The 22,455-nt window shown below is 36.2% G+C and overlaps 1 protein-coding gene across 5 annotated transcripts in view; it reads right to left on the reverse strand.

Annotated features, from left to right (window-relative positions):
- LOC123524527 (neurexin-1-like) overlaps positions 1 to 22,455 on the reverse strand; it is a 201,554-nt gene that overhangs the window by 40,149 nt on the left and 138,950 nt on the right. For all 5 annotated transcript variants that reach the window (XM_053539344.1, XM_053539332.1, XM_053539342.1 and 2 more), the window contains 5 exons: positions 22,109 to 22,329; positions 7,124 to 7,232; positions 6,114 to 6,188; positions 5,129 to 5,321; positions 4,234 to 4,820 (listed from right to left, as the gene is read on the reverse strand). In XM_053539344.1, the coding sequence (XP_053395319.1) occupies positions 4,234 to 4,820; positions 5,129 to 5,321; positions 6,114 to 6,188; positions 7,124 to 7,232; positions 22,109 to 22,329 (1,185 nt within the window). The remainder of the gene's footprint in view (positions 1 to 4,233; positions 4,821 to 5,128; positions 5,322 to 6,113; positions 6,189 to 7,123; positions 7,233 to 22,108; positions 22,330 to 22,455) is intronic.

The raw sequence follows: 22,455 nt of genomic DNA on the forward strand, positions 1-22,455 counted from the left end.
GCAGACATGGCTGGAAAATGTATTCTGTATATCAACTCTTTAATCATTTGAAACTCCTTCACAGAGTTATGCAGTGGACATAAAACACTCCCTCTTCAGTTTGACCTTGAACTCTAATGACAAAGATTTGTGCAAAGTTTTTTGCTAATCCCACAAAAGATAAAAAATACAGAACAGATACACTTTTGAGACAGATGGATGGCTTGATATATGAATTGACTAAAAACAATGTCTCCAATAATAACCTGTGCGCATTGCATTTAGTTTATTGAAAAGTAAAAACACAATTCAACATATAGTATACTATAAAGAAAGAACAGATATATCTTGTTGTTTAAATTAAGATGGTAAACAAGGAAAAAGACATTAAGTTGGTATGCAAAGTGTTCATACTTTTCAACATGGGCTGCAAATCTAGTTGATAGTGTTAACTGTTCAAACAAAGGGTCTTGAGTTTGAACTAACTCCTCAACCTGGTGTTCTTGGGTTTGAACTAACTGCTAAACAGGAGGTCTTGGGTTTGAACTAACTGCTCAACCAGGTGTTCTTGGATCTGAACTAACTGCTAAACCAGGAGGTCTTGGGCCTGAACTAACTGCTCAACCAGGAGGTCTTGGATCTAAACTAACTGCTCAACCAGGTGTTCTTGGGTTTGAACTAACTGCTCAACCAGGAGGTCTTGGATCTGAACTAACTGCTCAACCAGGAGGTGTTGGGTTTGAACTAACTGCTCAACCAGGTGTTCTTGGGTTTGCACTAACTGCTCAACCAGGTGTTCTTGGGTTTGAACTAACAGCTCAACCTGGTGTTCTTTTGTTTGAACTAACTGCTCAACTAGGAGGTCTTGGATTTTAACTAACTGCTCAACCAGGTGTTCTTGGGTTTGAACTAACTGCTCCATCAGGAGGTCTTGGGTTTGAACTAACTGCTCAACCAGGTGTTATTGGGTTTGAACTAACTGCTCAACCAGGTGTTATTGGGTTTGAACTAACTGCTCCATCAGGAGGTCTTGGGTTTGAACTAACTGCTCAACCAGGTGTTATTGGGTTTGAACTAACTGCACAAACAGGTATTTTTGGGTTTTACCTAAATGCTCAACCAGGTGTTCTTGGGTTTGAACTAACTGCTCAACCAGGAGGTCTTGGGTTTGAACTAACTGCTCAACCAGGTGTTCTTGGGTTTGAACTAACTGCTCAACCAGGAGGTCTTGGATCTGAACTAACTGCTCAACCAGGAGGTGTTTGGTTTGAACTAACTGCTCAACCAGGTGTTCTTGGGCTTGGACTAACTGTGTAACTCATAGGTTTTAGGTCTGACCTAATTGCACAACCAGGAGATCTTGGGTTTGAACTAACTGCTCAACCAAGAGGTCTTGGATCTGAACTAACTGCTCAACCAGACGGTCTTGGGTCTGAACTAACTGCTCAAACAGGAGGTATTGGGTTTGAACTAACTGCTCAACCAGGTGGTGTTGGGTTTGAACTATCTGCTCAACCAGGAGGTCTTGGATCTGAACTAACTGCTCAAACAGGAGGTGTTGGGTTTGAACTAATTGCTCAACCAGGTGGTGTTGGGTTTGAACTAACTGATCAACCAGGAGGTCTTGGATCTGAACTAACTGCTCAAACAGACAAGGTTTTTTAATTATTTGACCTACTGACCTAGTTATTGGCAACACATGACCCAGTTTCAAATCTGACCTAGATATCATCAAGGTGAACATTTTCACTTATTTTCATGAAGATCCATTGAAAAGTATGGCCTCTAGAGAGGTCACAAGGTTTTTCTATTTTTAGACCTACTGACCTAGTTTTTGACCGCAGTTGATCCAGTTTCGAACTTGACCTAGATATCATCAAGATAAAAATTCTAACCAATTTTCATACAGATCCCATGAAAAATATGGCCTCTAGAGAGGTCACAAGGTTTTTTTGTTATTTGACCTACTGACCTAGTTACTGAAAGCACATGACCCAGTTTTGAACTTGACCTAGACATCATCAAGTTGAACATTCTGACCAATTTTCATGAAGATCCATTCACAAGTATGGCCTCTAGAGAGGTCGCAAGGTTTTTCTATTTTTAGACCTACTGACCTAGTTTTTGATAGCAGTTGACCCAGTTTCGAACTTGACCTAGATATCATCAAGATGAACATCCTAATCAATTTTCATATAGATCCCATGAAAAATATGGCCTCTAGAGAGGTCACAAGGTTTTTTTATCATTTGACCTACTGACCTAGTTTTTGACGGCACATGACCCAGTTTCGAACTTGACCTAGATATCATCAAGTTGAACATTCTGACCAATTTTCATGAAGATCCATTCATAAATATGGCCTCTAGAGAGGTTACAAGGTTTTTCTATTTTTAGACCTACTGACCTAGATTTTGACCGCAGTTGACCAGTTTCGAACTTGACCTAGATATCATCAAGATGAACATTCTAACCAACTTTCATACAGATCCCATGAAAAATATAGCCTCTAGAGAGGTCACAAGGTTTTTTTATCATTTGACCTACTGACCTAGTTTTTGAGGGCACGTGACCCAGTTTCGAACTTGACCTAGATATCATCAAGGTGAACATTCTGAATAACTTTCATGAAGATCCATTGAAAAGTATGGCCTCTAGAGAGGTCACAAGGTTTTTCTATTTTTAGACCTACTGACCTAGTTTTTGATCGCAGTTGACCCAGTTTGAACTTGACCTAGATATCATCAAGATAAACATTCTGACCAACTTTCATAAAGATCCCATGAAAAATGTGACCTCTAGAGTGGTCACAAGCAAAAGTTTACGCACGCACGGACGCACGACGGATGCTGCACGATCACAAAAGCTCACATTGTCACTTTGTGACATGTGAGCTAAAAAAAACAACAAAAAATAAACACAAATTACGGTCATTCTAACCAACGTAAATTTTGTCATAGTAGGTTTAACGCCTTTTTTCAACACTATTTCAGTCAAATACATGCAGTCAGTTTACCTTACCATCTCTCCAGGAAAGGACTGGTACTAGACTCGCAGCTTTCTCATATAAAGATTCATGGTCAACCCAGGGTGTGAACAAATGGCACTTTTCAAACATCAGTCAAATAGTGTTCGCTATACAAACTGTGTTCGTTATACAAACCCCGGTTACAAGGAACTAGTTCGCTATACGGATATAAGGAACCTCGGTTATAAGAACAATTTTTAGAGGTAACAATTTTTAGAGGTCCAAAGCTGTTCCTTATAAGCGAGGTTTACTGTACTAACTGCTCAACCAGGAGGTGTTGGGTCTGAACTAACTGCTCAACCAGGAGGTGTTGGGTCTGAACTAACTGCTCAACCAGGAGGTCATGGGTTTGGACTAACTGCTCAGCCAGGAGGTTGTACATTAGAACTAGCTGCACAACAAGGAGATCTTGTGTTTGAACTAACAGTTCAAGAAAGAGATCTTGGGTTTGAACTAACAGCTCAACAAAGAGGTCATGGGTCTGAACTAACTGCTCAACCAGGAGGTCTTGGGTTCAAACTCAACTAGGGCCAAGACTCACTACTAGATTTTTCTAGGAACTGGACTTGAGATTTATGTAATACTTTGAAAATCAGATTCATTCAATCAATAAACTAAAAATTTAAATGCTTGAATGAAACCTGATGACTCTGCAATGTTCAGGTTACACTGATTGCAGAAGATGCTGGCACTGGTTGTCACAACAATCAGTTCCATCTCTGTATCATTTTGCTATGTGGAATTCTGAGGTATTAGTTTTGACACTGTAATTTATTGCTTGCATATCTGCCTGTCAGAATGTTATAATCCACAGCTATACTTTTCAGAAACATTTAAATATTTGGTCTATTCCAAGGCTAAGGCATGCTGTTGCGAAGTGGTTTTTGCTGCCCAGCTAAAATAAGTCGCCACTTTCCGCAATTTAATGAAACACTTTTTATTTGAAAAAAAAAAGCAGGCAAGTTTGCTTGCCTTACCATTCCATCTGTGATAAAAACAATGTCTGGAGTTTTCTTCTTCTGGTAGGAAAGTTTGATGTTGGTGTGACTACATCAATAATAGCAAATACAGCAGAAGCATGATTGCTAGGCTTCTGTTTAATTGCGATTAATTAAGATCTTGATGACTAAGGGGAGTCATACTGAATTCTCAGAACAGAAAGATTTCATATCCTTGAAAAAGTACAAACAGTAATATTAAAAAGTACAGTGCATTTGAATGCATACCTGAACATCCACTAGTGACTGAATGTGCTGACGTCTGCTCAACATATGTTGCTGCTTCCAGGATATTAATATTCTCTCCGTTTATATCAAACGATGCAATACATCCTAGAAATCCATTTCTTGACATAATCTTCACAGACAGAGAGAAAAATCGTGACTTCACTAAACCGCCTATGTATAATGGCCCTTTTAAATCAAAATGTCTGGCAGAATATCCTTTCATATCTTCAACCGTTGCAGGGTTATCATCAACACGTATTTGCTGCTGATCCATCTGGGGACGGAACAGAGAAACATCATGCCATTTATTGTCATTTAATGCTTCTGGTGTATTGACTAGAATTCTCTTTGTTCCTCCGCCCATGTCATAAATATAATTCAAAAACCCTTGGTACAATTCTATTGCTAGAAAGTCTGGTCCTAACCCAGAAAACAGAATGAGCCCATCTCGCTGTTGGGTTTTGAACTTGAAATTAAATGAGAAATGAAGACTATTTGATTTAAGAAGTTGATGTGGCAAGGTAACATAGGCCTCTTGAGATTCAAATGTAATGGCATTGTGAACTTGTAGGTTTCCATCATCGAACCTGTAAGAAATCAAAACATCAATATACACGTCATTTTTCCTTGAAATAATAAATTTATAGTTTGAATCCCATACAACATAAAAGTTATTCTTGTCAATGTCCTCTTAAGTTATAGGTAAAATATAATTCTAAAGGTATAAGGAATGGCAGAAGGAAATTTTTGATTTGACTTGAATAAATCTTATTGCACTGTATGTGAAAATTTTTTTTAATTGTTTACCATAAAAGCAAAGAACAATGATTTTACCTAGAAAGTAGACTGAACTGTTCTATAAACTTCTGATCTATTTGTGTAAGAGACTATTTACCTTGCAGTAACATCAATGTTTTCAATGTATTCTCCATCTGTCTCCCTGGCCATATCAAAGAAATGGTTTCCGTTATAGACAAACTGCTGCATGGCTCCAACAAACCAAGGGTGCTGCCGTATTGGAGCATCGTTCTGCATTCCCCCTGACATACTATTTGACTTCTGTGAAGATCTTGAGGACACTGTAAAATCTAAAGAAAAAATAACTAGTTCAAAAAAGGTCCAGCAGTGCAGGGGTGGTAAGAGTACCCAACTCCTGGAAAGAAGGTTGCTACCTGAATCTAGACTGGATCTTTATTTAACCAGGTCTAATCAAGTATTTATCCTAAGGTGTGAGTACTAGTTTGAATATAGATCACAATCATCAAGTGTATAAAGTGTATAAACTTATTCAAATTTTCTCAATAATCAATTCTATATTAAAATATGTTGAAAGTTTTTTTGTTTCTATGTCTCATGGCTCTACAGGGAATGCACACAGAACCAACAAAGGGTAGTCAGACATGTTTCCATTCCACAGACTAACTTGTTTTAACACTTCCCTGTCATAAATAGCATGTTCCAGGATGTTACCCTGGCCAGACAGAGGGAACATTATAAAGTAAGAATATAGTGATTTTGTTTAAGAAATCAGTATCTTCCCAGACATTCTTTAAATATTTATCTTCCTTATAAAATAATAGATAATACAACTGGAAATATGAACAAAGGACAAGATTACTTTCTCTGTAAAGAATAAGCAGTGTGTCCTGTAAATAATGACACTTTAATCTCACACTGGTACCGTAACCTTTGAGCTATACATGGCTCTTGTACCTGACACATCGTTTAGGAATCATTTGTGCAGATTTAGTTTGAGATTCTACCATGCATCCAGACATAGACATTCATATCTGCTATCAATACAGTTATCCTGTGACATGGACCACATTAAATAGCCAACCATGTTTCATCAGATTCTTATGAACAGAGCATATGCATACCTGATAATAAAGGTCCCATAGAACCCAGCACCATCTGCTTCACTCGTACAGTTGGTGCTATATGTGGAATAACATCTGTAAGTATAAATAAACATTAATATTCATGCATAATATGTTTTCTTTCTATTTCAATGATAATGAATAAAAAGGCAATCAGTTGAAGGAAATGATTTGAATATTTCACATCTTGGACTAAAAACATTAAACACTTCAATGTGCATGTTAATTAAGTAATTTCCTATAGAAATCCCCCAGGTCTATGTCTTGTTCGGTACCAAAACTACTGGAGCCGTCACTGCAGTGTATACAACAAAACTATTATGTTGTGTCCAACCTAAGATTAATCTTGTAGAATATAATTATGATTTTCAAGACTAAAGTGACTGTGTCTTCATAACCGTAGTTTATGCTTTTCAAAAATAGCAATCAAAATAGTAATGGTACAAGCACTCCCTCGAAATATGTCCATAGTGGAGACCATAGAAAAAACAAGGAGCTGCGTTCAATAAACGCTTGATGCCCCCTGGGTGGCATCCTTGTCGATAGATTTTGCACCTTATGGTTCAGGTAACTCTAAGGCTAAAAGGAGGTCAAGGTCAAACTGAGGTCAGGTGATGATTGAAGATGAGGAATGGTCACAGGTTACATCTGTATTAGTATCAGTTCATTCTTGTAAGCGGTATTGATGCTAGACGAAACGGTCCCATTTGGTTAACCTCGTATGGACAGACGGAAGCTGCGGAGGGACGGACAGGACAATCACTATATGCCTCCCGCATCAGTAGATGCCGGGGCATAAAAAAATCTGTATCACTGTTAGTGATTCATACAAAACACAAAGATTATTTGCAGAAGCTTTTTTTATTAAACCTTTCCGGTCATACCAAGCTGAGGTTGTTGGCAGGAAATTAGGGTAAATATTTCTGGTTTGGCTACAACAGCAATTTTGACTTTCTGCTGCCATTTTTGCTAACATTTACACACAAATGATATAGATCTGAAAACTAGACCTTCAACTGGTCGACTGTTGTCAATTCTCAGCTCTAACTTCTGTCCTCTTCTCTTTACATACACAGTATGCCATTGGTCATCATTCAATGCATGCCCAACTGATAATGTCTGAAATTGCAAACAACTGGTCATTGTAGTTATCATACAACTATATATATTCAACGACTTCTATACATTTTATGTCAATGTACATAATTAAACAAACACTGCAATATGGAATTTGTAAGCACTTGAGCAAGCATTGAAGAAAACATGCCATTTCTTTTTTTTTTTGTATGACTGGGACATAAAACAAAGTCTTCTTGCTAGCTTTGGATTTTGTCAAGAACGGGACTGGTACCATGTCGTAGTTACCTAACTATTATTCCGATGGAAATCAAAGTATAAACTAATTTACGTACACAGTAGATATTTACTGTGAAAAATTATCAAATGAATATAACAAAAATGGCCATGAACGTTATGTTAAATGCCTAGAAGTGGAGACCTGTATGCTTACAATCTTGTCTGGAAAGAAATCTAGAAGCATATTCCCATTACTCAGCCCGTCAGACGTCATAAAATTTCTGAATATCTTCCCTCATAAAACTGTATAGATACACATAACGGCAGCAACAAACCGTATAGATCTACGAAACTACCATAACAGGAGACAAACAAGTTTTAATTCTCTCATAAATTCTGATATATGAATCACATAATATAGCTTTATTGCAGAATTATTGTGAAGTGTTCATTTAGGAAAAATTCCAGAAACCATGGAAACCAACAGCAAAAACTTACTTAATTCTGTACAGTTTTCATATATGCGTCTGGCATTGAAACATATACCATCTTGTTTTGTTTGTTGTCATTTCTGTTGAACAATATGCACTACATATACCAAACCCTTACCAAGGAGTACTTGTCTCAAGCAAAATCACCAAAACTGATGCTCTGGCAGCATTTTTTGTTTTGACCTTTTTTTCTGATTGTTAATTTTCAAATAAAGTTTTACCATAATATGTGGTGTTGCTGCAAAATGTGTAACTTTTAGATTAAGTGAACATTTCACTGTAATATTTCATGTACAGATTAAATTACCATTTAACTGTAACATTTCATGTTCAGACTTAGGTAGTAGACCTGTACTGACAACCTGAGGTAGTAGACCTGTACTGACAACCTGAGGTAGTAGACCTGTACTGACAACCTGAGGTAGTAGACCTGTACTGACAATTGGCATTTTCCATTTGATTATGCATTCCCTGTATACAATTACAGCATTATTTTATGAAAGACAAGAGGGCCATGATGGCCCTATATCGCTCACCTGAGTACCACTGCTGATGCTGATAAAGTTTTGACATAGATCACATAGGCATTTACACTAAATATAATCAGGACAAAAATATTCTCTTGTAATGGTCTCTTTTGATCTATGGGTCACATACTAGTCAGGGCCAATCTCCATATGGAGTTTGAGGGTCCTAGGCTCAAATGCTGCATTTTTGTACTAGCATGACTATTTCTTACCCTGGAAGACTAAAATAGCATTTAAAACCAATCTCATTAGATGCTGAAGAAGTATACTCATTTATATAAAATAAAGGAAGGTAATTTGTCATAAATTCAGTCAAAAGTTATCTACCCTGGTTGTCCGAGTCCATCTGATGGCATAAATGACATTTCAAATCAGTATGTTCATTTGTTACTGAGATACACCTATTTTAATTGAAACAAAGGAAGCTAATTTGACATAGAATCAGTCCATAGTTATCTACCCTGATTGTCTCAGTCCAACTAATGACCATGACAATGACATTTCAAATGAGTCCTATAAATACTTACTGAGATAAATCCATTTTTATTAAAATCAGGGGAGGTAATCATGCACTGGTATATGCATATAGAAGATACAGAGTGCAAGCCTTTACAACAATATATTAGAAAAGTATTCATATCGATAAACGTTCAATCAAGAGTTATCTAACATGACTATTTCTTACCATGGAAGACATAAATAACGTTTCAAACCAATCTCATTAGAAGCTGCTAAGTATATTCATTTACATAAACAAGAGCTGTCCGTAAGACAGCCAAGCTCGACTATTCGAAATATTGTCCCAGAAGCAGGAAAATATTACCCAAAAAGGTTAAATATCAAAAGAGTTTTAAGTTCAAAAGGGGGAATAATTTGACCAAAATGCATATCAGTTATGGGACTTGCTGCTCTTAACTAGTTTTATAACCTCGAAGGCACATGTGAAGTTTCAATTCAATATCTGCATTAGTTTGGAGATAGAAACTTGCATGTAAAACTTTAACCAGAATTTTCAAAGTCCAAAAGGGGGCATAATTTGCCCAAAATACATGCCAGAGTTATGGGACTTGATCCAGTGAGGTTAGTTATTGATCTAGAAAAAGTAAAAATAAGTTTCAAATCTATATGCCTTTTAGAAATAGCTGTACGTACTTGCACGCAAAACTTTAACCAGAATTTGCTAAGTCCAAAAGGGGGCATAATTTGGCCAAAATGAAGGTCAGAGTTATGGGACTTGCTGCTATCAACTAGTTTTATAACCCCGAAGACACATGTGAAGTTTCAAATCAATATCTGCATTAGTTTTGGAGATAGTCGCTTGCATGTAAAACTTTAACCAAAATTTTCTAAGTCTAAAAGGGGGCATAATTTGCTCAAAATACATGTCAGAGTTATGGGTCTTGACCCAGTGAGGTTGGTAATTGATCTAGAAAAAGAAAAAATAAGTTTCAAATCTATATGCCTTTTAGAAATAGCTGTATGTACTTGCACGCAAAACTTTAACCAGAACTTTCTAAGTCCAAAAGGGGGCATAATTTGGCCAAAATGAATGTCAGAGTTATGGGACTTGCTGCTATCAACTAGTTTTATAACCCCGAAGACACATGTGAAGTTTCAAATCAATATCTGCATTAGTTTTGGAGATAGTAACTTGCATGTAAAACTTTAACCAAAATTTTCTAAGTCCAAAAGGGGGCATAATTTGCTCAAAATACATGTCAGAGTTATGGGACTTGACCCAGAGAGGTTGGTAATTGACCTAGAAAAAGAAAAAATAAGTTTCAAAGCTATATGCCTTTAATTGATGGCTGTGTGTACTTGCATGCAAAAACTTAACCAAGGTGTGACGCCGATGCCGAGGCCGACGCCGACGCCAGGGTGAGTAGAATAGCTAGACTATTCTTCGAATAGTCGAGCTAAAAATAAAAGGAGGTAATTTGTCATAAATTCAGTAAATATGTATCTTCATTGATTGTCCAAGTCAATCTAATGGCATAAATGAAATTTCAGATCAGTATCTCCATTAGTTACGGAGATATACCCATATTTGTTTGAAATAAAGGAAGGTAATTAGATATAAATCAGTCCAAAGTTATCTACCCTGATTGTCTCAGTCCAACTAATGACAATAATGAAATTTCAAATGAGTCCTACAAGTACTAACTGAGATAAATCCATTTTGATTAAAATCAGGGGAGGTAATCAGATATATAATAACTCCGGAATCTATGATTAGTTCTGACACATTCATCATGGAATCCAAGTTTTATTGTTGTTGAAGATATTTTGCAAGTTTGTATCAAATCAAACCATAAATGAAGTCTCTATATGGCTGCAAAAGCAGTAATAGCAAATTTTGGCCCTTTAAGGGGCCATAACTCTGGACCACATGATGGGATCAGGCCAGTTTCGAAAGGAACAGAGATATTATGCCAATACAAGTTGTGTGCAAGTTTAACTAGAAAATGCTTTTGTAAAAAAGCGCATGTCTCCCCCAATGCAGTCCTATAGGAGTGATCGTGTTTGTAAACAAATCCATTGTATTTTCTATTTTTAGAACTGATAAGACAAAGACCGGGTAGGCCGACCCCGAGCGTCCATGTTTTTTGTAAACAGTGATGTTTTTCTAACGGCTTAAACTTTCTTAAAACACAAATAATATCAATAATTTTTTGATCAATGGAAAGTGTATAAAACAAGCAATTTATTGATTACTTTTGATTATAAATTCGAAATTAAATGGATTAATTATGAACGCTTAACTTACAGTGTTTTTTCAAAATGTTTGGAGGATCGCTACGCCGCTATTAAAATCTTATGTCATTTAAAACAGATATTCATTTTAAAAAGATATTTAAATGGGAAAATATGAAAATCCTAAGCATTCCAAAACTTTTTTAATTTTTAAAATCCATAAATGAGCTAAAAAAGTTATTAAAAATTAAAAATTCAGATCCCATACACAAACGGTGTAAAAACATTTGTTTTACCCACCACCAGATAAACAGGTATTTATGCGTGACGTAATGGCGATCTCTCCTATAGGCAAGAAGTCAATAGGGGTCAGGAGTGAAAGTCAAAGAGACACTGATGGTTGGCTGCAATAGGGATCATCTACTTGGCATGTCCAGTCATCCCGCTAAATTTCAACACTCTTGGCCTAGTGGTTCTCAAGTCACTGTTCAGGCTCCTGTGACCTTGACCTTTGATCAAGTGACCTCAAAATAAATAGGGGTCATCTACTCTGCATGTCCAATCATCCTATTAAGTTTCAACATTGTAGGTAAAGTGGTTCTCAAGTTATTTCCAAAAAATGATTTTACATGAACAGGCCACTGTGACCTTGACCTTTAATAGACTGACCCCAAAATCAATAGGGGTCATCTACTCTGCATGACCAATCATCCTATGAAGTTTCATCATTCTGGGTCAAGTGGTTCTCAAGTTATTGACCGGAAATGGTTTTCAATGTTCAGGCCCCTGTGACCTTGACCTTTAATGGAGTGACCCTAAAATCGATAGGGGTCATCTACTTTGCATGTACAATCATCCTTTGAAGTTTCAACATTCTGGGTCAAGTGGTTCTCTAGTTATTGATCGGAAATGGTTTTCCATGTTCAGGCCCCTGTGACCTTGACCTATGATGGAGTGACCCCAAAATCAATAGGGGTCAATTACTCTTTATGAACAATCATCCTATGAAGTCTCAACATTCTGGGTCAAGTGGTTCTCTAGTTATTGATCGGAAATGGTTTTCAATGTTCAGGCCCCTGTGACCTTGACCTTTGACGGAGTGACCACAAAATCAATAGGGGTCATCTACTCTTCATGACCAATCATCCTATGAAGTTTCAACATTCGGGGTCAAGTGGTTCTCTAGTTATTGATCGGAAATGGTTTTCAATGTTCAGGCCCCTGTGACCTTGACCTTTGACAGAGTGACCCAAAAATCAATAGGGGTCACCTACTCTTCATGACCAATCATCCTATGAAGTTTCAACATTCTGGGTCAAGTGGTTCTCTAGTTATTGATCGGAAATGGTTTTCAATGTTCAGGCCCCTGTGACCTTGACCTTTGACGGAGTGACCCCAAAAACAATAGGGGTCGTCTACTCCAGCAGCCCTACAACCCTATGTAGTTTGAAGGTTCTAGGTCAAATGGTTCTCCAGTTATTGCTCGGAAATGAAGTGTGACGTACGGACGGACGGACGGACGGAAGGACAGACGGACAGACGGACGGACGGACAGGGCAAAAACAATATGTCTCCTGGGGGAGACATAATTATAGTCAATTGCAAAATGTTGCCTGTATCATGTTCACAAGCCAAAACTGGCAAATTCTGACCCTTTAAGGGGCCATAACTCTGGAATCCATAAGGGGATCAGACCAGTTTTCGAAAGGAACCGAGATATTATGCCCATACAAGTTGTGTGCAAGTTCGATTAAAATCAAATACAAAATGTGGTCTCTAGCATGTTCACAAGGAAATTGTGAACGGATGGACAATGGACGGACGGACGAACGGACGAAAGGCGATTACAAAAGCTCACCCTGTCACTATGTGTCAGGTAAGCTAAAAAATAAACACATAATTGCAGAGTAATAACTACAGCTCCATTACCCAAAGTCAACACTTCACTGTAATTTACCATTCCAGATTAAATTTACACTTCAGTGTAACGTTTCATGATATATCCAGAAGATTAGTGAACCTTAACTGTAACTTATCATGTTTCCTTAAGGTATTAGGCCCATAATAGAGTATGTCATTTTTGAAGAGTACTCAATTTCTATATAATCCTACTTTGACAGCAATTTTCAGGGGGTTGGGGTGGGGGGCGTAGGTTCAAGCCTCACTGGGACCAAATTTTTTTTCCTTATTTTTTTTTTTTTTCTAGTAAGTTTTTACTTCTTTCAAGACTTGTTATTGATTTATTGTACAAAAGTGGAAAATATTCATTTGATAAGTGATTTCTTGCTGTTCAAAGTGAATTTACCTCTGAAATAGAAGGGGTAGAGTTAGACATCTATAAAAATACTGAGTTACGTGTGGTAAAAGTTCTCTATTTTGCCTTCATTCTTAGATTACATATTGTGGAAGAAATGTAGGTAGGTTTTACCTCTGCCCACAGTTACTTTTAAATGAAGTGAGCTAATTCAAAACAGACCAGCAGGATTCAACCTTAATTTTTCAATGTTGGAGTTAGAAATCTGTCTCATTAAATCCATTTACTTGAGGCACCCTAGAAAAAATGATACTGACACTTTTATTTCTTAGTTTTATAATTGTTTACCAATAGTTTGATGATTCTTTCATAACAAGAGCTGTCTCCATAGGATGACACATGCCCCCGATGGCACTTTGAATGAATAGTTATGGCCGATGTTAGAGTTTAGGACCTTTAACCTACGGACCTGGGTCTTGCGCGCGACACTTTGTCTTACTGTGGTACACATTCATGCCCAATAATTTTAAAATCCATGCATGAATGACAAAGATATGAACCGGAAACGCCCATCAATGCACTATCATGAAATATGACCTTTAACGTCTAAGTGTGACCTTGACCTTTGAGCTACAGACCTGGGTCTTGCGCGCGACACGTCGTCTTACTGTGGTACACATTCATGCCAAGTTATTTGAAAATCCATCAATGGATGACAAAGATATGGACCGGACATGAATGCACTTTCTTGAAAAATGACCTTTAACGTCTAAGTTTGACCTTGACCTTTGAGCTACGGACCTGGGTCTTGCGCGCGACACGTCGCCTTACTGTGGTACACATTCATGCCAAGTTATTTTAAAATCCATCTATCGATGACAAAGATATGGTCCGGACACGAATGCAGTATCATGAAAAATGACCTTTAACGTCTAAGTGTGACCTTGACCTTTGAGCTACGGACCTGGGTCTTGCGCGCGACACATCGTCTTACTGTGGTACACATTCATGCCAAGTTATTTGAAAATCCATCCATCGATGACAAAGATATGGACCGGACACGAAAATTGCGGACAGACAGACTGACAGACCGACAGACTGACAGACTGACAGACGGTTCAAAAACTATATGCCTCCCTTCGGGGGCATAAAAAATAATGGTATAATGAAATTCTCTGCAAACGTTTTGGATAAAGGCCGCCACTTTGAAATTTGTCTCTACTTGAGCTTGAGGAAATACCATAAATAACACAAAATTTATAAAAAACGGCATGGTAAAAGTTTTTAAAAATTTGCAACAAAGTGCGAAGCATGGTCAACTGTAAGAATATACCAAGCAAATGCCATTTTTTAAACATTACTATTAGGGGCCTAATACCTTAAGTGACCACACTTCTGTAACCCATGTTCAGATTAAGGGAATACACCACTGTATAGTATATAATATATATTATATTATAATATAATATATTGTGAGTTACAATTGTGAGTTAACATGTTCAGATTGTGAAAACAACATTGTAACTGATTATGTTCAGATTAAGTGACCACACTTTTTATACTGTACAGATTGATTGAATACTCATGTGCAGATTAAGTGACCACTCAACTGTAACTTATCATATCTTTGCTACCAGTGCAGACCATGGTCAGCCTGCACGATCTTGGTCTGCACTGTTTGCTATTCAGTCAGCAAATTTTCAGTGAATAGAAAATGGTATTGCTCACACTGTATGATGGACCAGTCAATTTTAGAAATTTAGCAGAATAAAAATTAAAGACCACTGTAAACATTTCTGAAAATACTTATTCAAGTTAGTTAAAATGAAACACAAGAAATGTAGAAATTTCACGAAAACCAGGTTTTCAATTGCATCATGCCGACAGATTCTTTAAAATAATGGTCATATTCTATTAAACATATATCTTTTATTCTAACTATGACCCTATTTTTCTATTTTTAATTACCTAATTGCATTAAAATTACCTTTCTGTCACAATTTTTTTTTTTAAAAATTGGATCTCAGTGAGATTTGAACCGACATCCTTCCAATCCAAAACACAAAAATCTATTTTTTATTTCAAATATGTCCCCATTTTTCTATTTTTAGCTACACTGACCTTGACCCTGATCTGAGCGACCTCAAATACATTCCCAAACTTTTGTGTTTGATAAAAGCTATCTACACACCAAGTATACTGACAATAAGTGTATTTCTATAAGCTACCTATAGGCCAAGTTTTATTTCAATACATCAATGAAAACTAAAGTCACCATGCAGAAACCAATTTTTCTATTTTTAGCATCAGCGACCTTGACCCAAACTACCCCAAATCGATCCCAAGCTTCGTCTCCTTATCATCTATCTACAGCCCAAGTTTGGTGTCTATAGCTTGTTCCAAACTAAAGTTATTGGGCGGAAACCAAGTTTGACACACGCCCGCCCGACGACATACCCCAATCTAATAACTGGTTTTCTATGAAAACCTGGTTAATAAGAAGTACTATGGTGCAAACTTCATGATAAGTGTTAGCACTGTTTGATTCATCAATTATTTAAAGTTGAATGCAAATGTAAGAAACACAGCTTAATGCATCTACAATAGGAAGTAAAAGAACATTGATATTGATCTACTGTTTTACATACGATTGAGTATATTGATATTTATGTGGGTGGAACAATGATTTATTTAATGCATGAAGTGCATGTATAGCGTGATAGCATGCACTTCTCTTCAAATGTCTTGTAACAAAATATTTCAATCTTGTCAATAATTCACACAACTTTCATCATTAATGGAACAGCTCATTTCAGGTGTATCTTCTAGCAGATAATTAATCCCAACATTGTTTTAGATATAATAACAGATGACCTTCACTTCTTGATTGTTTAATAAAGAGCTTTTGTAATCTGTGATATGGCTTATTAAATAGCAGACTTGCTGGATCTGGAAAATGACAATTAGGTTTGATCTACTTACTTTGAATGTAATATTCAACATACTGCTATAAAAGAGTGTGTGTATGTGTTAGGGATCAGCGTCTTTTTCAAAAAATTTCAGTCATATGAACGATGGTGTTTGCTTGTAGCAGACTGAGTGAACATGATGAACAAAGTTGTAGCGCTGCCTCAACGTAATAACACACATAAGACATGTGACACGATACCCCATCAAGTCTTATTACACTGAAACTAGGCTGACCAGTGTGACACGATACCCCATCAAGTCTTATTACACCGAAACTAGGCTGACCAGTGTGACACGATACCTGCTCAAGTCTTATTACACTGAAACTAGGCTGACCAGTGTGACACGATACCCGCTCAAGTCTTATTACACCGAAACTAGGCTGACCAGTGTGACACGATACCCGCTCAAGTCTTATTACACCGAAACTAGGCTGACCAGTGTGACATGATACCCGCTCAAGTGTTATTACACCGAAACTAGGCTGACCAGTGTGACACGATACCCGATCAAGTCTTATTACACTGAAACTAGGCTGACCAGTGTGACACGATACCCGCTCAAGTCTTATTACACCGAAACTAGGCTGACCAGTGTGACATGATACCCGCTCAAGTGTTATTACACCGAAACTAGGCTGACCAGTGTGACACGATATCCGATCAAGTCTTATTACACTGAAACTAGGCTGACCAGTGTGACACGATACCCGATCAAGTCTTATTACACTGAAACTAGGCTGACCAGTCCTAGAACTATCCTCTTAATGCTGAGGAGCATGGCAGGAAGTTTCTAGTACCATTTTTCATGTGTTTGGTATGATGCTTCCTGGAAGCAAACCCACAACCTCCTACCCTTGAAGCAGCCGCTCTATGAAAAGGCTACCGATGCAGCTACTATAAAAGAGAACAAATGTGTTCAAGTCAAATATTCTACTGACTGCTATAGAGGAGTACAAATGCCTTTGAGTGAAACATTCTACATACTGCTATAAAATAAATACAAAATTTCAATGCAACACTACTCTAACTATATTGATTTATATAGGGATATAACATAGGTTTGCATTGAACAAACAAATTGCTTCAAAGTTCTTCATACTGACTGCTACATAAGAGTACAAATGCCTTTGAGTTGAGCATTCTACAAACTGCTATAAAAAGAACAAATGCCACTGATTATTGCTATTGTAAAGGGTTCAAATGCCCTAAAGTCCAATTTTCTACTTAGTGCTATGAAACAGTTAAAAAAATTTTTAATGTAAACATGAAATACAAAAAGGTTATTAAATCTTAATTGCATGTTTTTCATGGAAAAACTGCAAGAATAGTAATATCTTATGTGACCTTTATCAATACTGGAAAAAAATGATAAGAAAAACAATTTGTTTACAATTCCTTTCCTTGATGTAGTCTGACCTATGCGCGACTTAATTGGAAACATTTGTATTTTCCTATCAATTTTTTATAAGCAAACACAAACCAAATAATAAGAATCAATGCTGCATTTCCAGAAATTTCTGGAAACATTCAGTAACTCTAGTATATCATTATTTTCTGTTAATAAGAAATATTCTGTTTACTCGTTCCATTCCTTAAGATACCAGACAGATTAAAACCTGCATGGTCAAAATTGTTTTCCTCAAGAATTGCTTTTTTGTCTAATTTGGTGAGATTTTCTTTATATTTGATGGAAGTTAACAAACATCGGGCAAATGATTTATTCATTGCGATATCTCTCATATCGATTTTCTGTAAAGAACAAGCGGAGAATTTGATGAGAGCCTATAGTGGGTAAATTAAGCCATGACAGTAAAAAATCACTTGCTCTGGTTTTACTACCACCATTAAGTGTAAAAAGAATATCACCATGACAAACCCCATTATTACCATAAGCAGTAATTAATTGAATTTCAAACAAAAAGAAGCTCTGGCACAACAATTTCGGAGAGTTCAGATGTACCTAATGTGAAATTAGGACAAGTACCGTATTTCACCTAAGTCTTGGGACACCCTAAATCTTGGGACACCCCTAAAATGTGGAAAAATAATTATTTTTCTTGACCCAAAGTTTTTGGACATGTATTTTCTCAGCGTATTTTTCGTCCCTAAGTGTTGGGACTAAGGTTTGTACTGATTCAAGATGTAACCCAAATACCGTTATTATACATTGTATGGTGTTGTATCGATCAAAATATCAAATAATTATAAGACTATTTTTTTTAACATTTTCGTGTCGTGTTTTTACTAGTAGTGTTTTTTTTTTTACCATACCAGTTAAGTGTTGTATTTTTTTTTTTTTTTTTTGCTGCAGCCAGGAAGTCCATTTTCCGTTATTTGTTTATTTTTATTTACCACTGACTTGAATTTACCCGCGAATCGTACAGATATCAAAACGCCATGCCGGTAATTTTCCATTCCACGAGCACGTGCGACCTATCGTAATGTCTAACTTACAACGCCGTTACTTTTGTTCATTGACACGTATACAAAAAACAGTCGTCAAGCATTCATTTTTTGATTTTATTACTTCAGATTTTCAACACCGATTGAGAAGTAATATAGTTTGTATTCTATAACGATTTTAAAAAGGTATCGACAGAAATGTTGGCAAAATTCTATAAAAACGGTCGAATTTTCATAAAATTACTTGCAAAATTTCAAACAGCGCGATCCTAAATACTTATTTCTTTCTAAAAGTAAATAAATGATACAAACTATGGGCATAAAATTCAGACTTTTGACCAGAAAGTACAAAAAACAGAATAGAAAAATCTTAAATAATGAAAAGGCGACAGCAATTTAAAAATATGAAGTAAAACGATTTTTGGCAAACAGATTTCTGTTACGTGAACTCGTGAACGTAAATAGAAAATGCGGTTAAAAAACAAAAACAATAATGATGTTGTTGCGTATTTTTAATAAGCTTTGAATGAATCTTTGTACATGTACATGTATTTTTTGACACGACACTTTATAATAAGATATTCTTCTCAAACCATTTTGTAATTTCCTTGAGGGCAAATAGGTTACAGAGGTAAGATATCCGCTATTATAGTTTGACACGTTTACCTGTCAGTTTATACGGGATATTGCACATTCACTTCAACAAATTAAAAAGAAGCTTTTTTTTATTGATTGTTACAACACTAGATCTACTTCTCAGCACTTAAGAACCGAGGCGGTACGATCAAACAGTGATGTGCAACATGGCGCGAAAACATGACGTAATGCCATGAAAATCTCGGGGAAACTATACCGCTTTGATCTCCACTTCTAATGTCATCATACCGACACACTTCTTTTAGCTCTTTGAGGGGGTGTTAATTGATGATGAAAACAAGGCCAATTACTTTGTTTATCAACAGAATAATTACCGATAATCGTTGTTGTTTTTTTCCGCTTTCAACACGGGTGGGTGGGGGATGTTACCCGATGACGATTATTGTGTCCATATTTTTGGGACACTTTTCAAAATAATTATTTTTCGAGAAATAAGTCTTGGGACAGTGAAAAAAATAATTATTTTATGCTGTCCCAAGACTTAGGTAAAATACGGTAATCAAGCAATGTGAATTCTGACTAGCTAGTATATAAGTAATGAGTTACTGGATAAGCCAATCTTGTAAATCTTGTACAGAGAAGCTTTTTCTTTAAATATCTGATTCTCAAATGAGAGGTTTGACACTTTATGAATATTCTACTATTTTAAAATTATGGTTTTTCAATGATGATTTTAGTTCTGCTTAGCTGTAAGTTCTGTCCAACAATATTTAATGCAAGTTTTAAAAATGTTCAATTTTTCAATAAGAACAAAAGCAATATGCTAAGGGAACAAAACACAGAATACTGTTATAAAGCTCTAAGCTTGCTGTGTTTCATACAACATCATTGTTTTACATTATATTTGTATTTGGTAGTAAACAGTGTAATTTGTATTTGGCAGTACACAGTGTAATAATTTTACATTTAAATTATTCAAATATTTGTATTTCATACTAAATACAGTATAAACAGGGTGTAAGTGGAACACACGAATGATACTTAATACCGTAAATGTTATACATGTATATTATATTTGTATTTGATGGTAAACAGCATCAAAAATATACATTTGTATAGTATTGTCAGATTCTTGGAGTTCTGCGGAGTTGTTCAGTTCTTATAGGTTACTGTTGTCTTCCGACTTCAATTACTGGACATTTCTGTTTTGGAGCTTTCTGCAGCTGCCTTGTTTATATAAATCAAATATATACTACCCCTGGGAAATATCTGATTCCAGAGGAAATAAGTCTGCAGCTGGTTGGGTGTGTTCCATTCAAAGTTCGCAATAAAACAATAAGGAATATGTTCGTGTTTTGGAGGGCTGCTTGATTTATATGTCTGAAAACAATCAAGCATATGACGGATGAAAACTTACTTTTCAGACTTGAGTTTTCCCAACTAATATAATTTATTTACAGAAAGTTTCCGAGTATTTTACTTCTTCTGAGACTCTGAGACTACCCTAGTTTTAAGCTCTAAGAAGTGAAAAGGCAAGAGGTACTGTGCATAATATGCATGACCACTGTGGTCACCTGACCATGGTGTGTTTTCGTACTGAAAACATTCATATTTCTGATCCAAACATGGATACCAAATGGTGCTTTAATTCAAGGAAAGCGGGATCCCTAGAATAACATTTACAAAGGGGTGAAAACGACATTAAACTGTTCAGGTGTTCAACTGCTGGCTATATGAACCTTACACTTTAATACCTGCAAAGCAATTTTGTAACATCAAATATTAAAAAATCGATTATAAAACCTTTCTCTTAAGACCGTGATGTTATCTAACAGTTTCTAATTTCTGAAAAGGCTTTTGTATTTGCCAATGAAATTCAAACTCCATATTCTGTTTACTTGGCAGGGAACAAAAACAAATCATCCATACTGACATGCTTTACAAATTTGAAATATTTGTATTGAACAAACATGGTAAATGCCTCCATTATTTCTAATCAGCTTATTTACAGCCTCCCTAGAAATATTTACAAGACAAATGTAACCATGATTTACTGCTAGTGAAAAAATGAAAACACATCCTTTTGAAATATTACAAAGAAAATGAAAGCAGAGAATTTTCTCAAAAAAAAGGAAGAAAATGATTAATTCTGATATATATCATCTCCCAGGCATGCCTTCCATTAACGCATTTCTTAATAAGAACGTGACTTAACGAAATTACCTCAAATTCAGCATATTGATCTTTTTTCCGCTGGACCTTTGAGCTTTGATTTGAATGTAGTAGCATGAGTGCCTAACGTCTTCAATAACAGTGATTACACCAACAATGTGATAATGGCTTCATTTAAGGAGACAACATGAAAATTTCCACCAGATTTATTACTCAACTTAAGAGCCTTTCAGCTAGGTTCATTACTGATATCATCTTGGATTGGACCAAAAGTAAGTGTTTGATTTAATCATTATGTGGCTACATGAAATTAATGAATTAGCTGTGGCAGAATAATCTATATCCATTTACAATGTTATAAATTTGTGACAGATAAAATTTTGATATTAGAAATATTACAACGCAACACGGAATGATCCCTTTTTGACCAATCATAGTCACAATAAGATTCTCTACAACTTCCTTTCTACAAAACATTCTCATTCTTGTTATAGGTCCTTGCAAAAATGCTGGAAGTAAGAAATTAGTGGAAACATTTCTGTAATTTCAAACACAACATACTTACAGTACATGTATTTTTCAAGAGTACCTTAGATCCAGTTGTTCCTAAAGTGATAGTGAGTTTACAAGCTCCCCTTTCCAAGTACAACTCAATGGCATCTTCTGATATTGCAGATGATGTGACCAACAAAAGACCACTGGATCGAACAGTTCGGAAACGTAGAGAAATATCCTCAGCTTCTGTGTATGACTCCTGGGGTAGCGTGACCAAGACGTACTGAGCTTCACTAAAGGATACCGTGGCAACCGCTAAAACAGAAAACAAAATTTCTTTTAAAATATTATCAACTTTATATCCAATGTTCTACTATGTAGAGCCTTTCCTCTCAAGGCTCTGTCTCAAATAAAGAATGGCTGGGGAAAGCTTGCTGACAG

Source organism: Mercenaria mercenaria, chromosome 1, assembly GCF_021730395.1.
Source record: "Mercenaria mercenaria strain notata chromosome 1, MADL_Memer_1, whole genome shotgun sequence".
Classification (NCBI taxonomy): domain Eukaryota; kingdom Metazoa; phylum Mollusca; class Bivalvia; order Venerida; family Veneridae; genus Mercenaria; species Mercenaria mercenaria.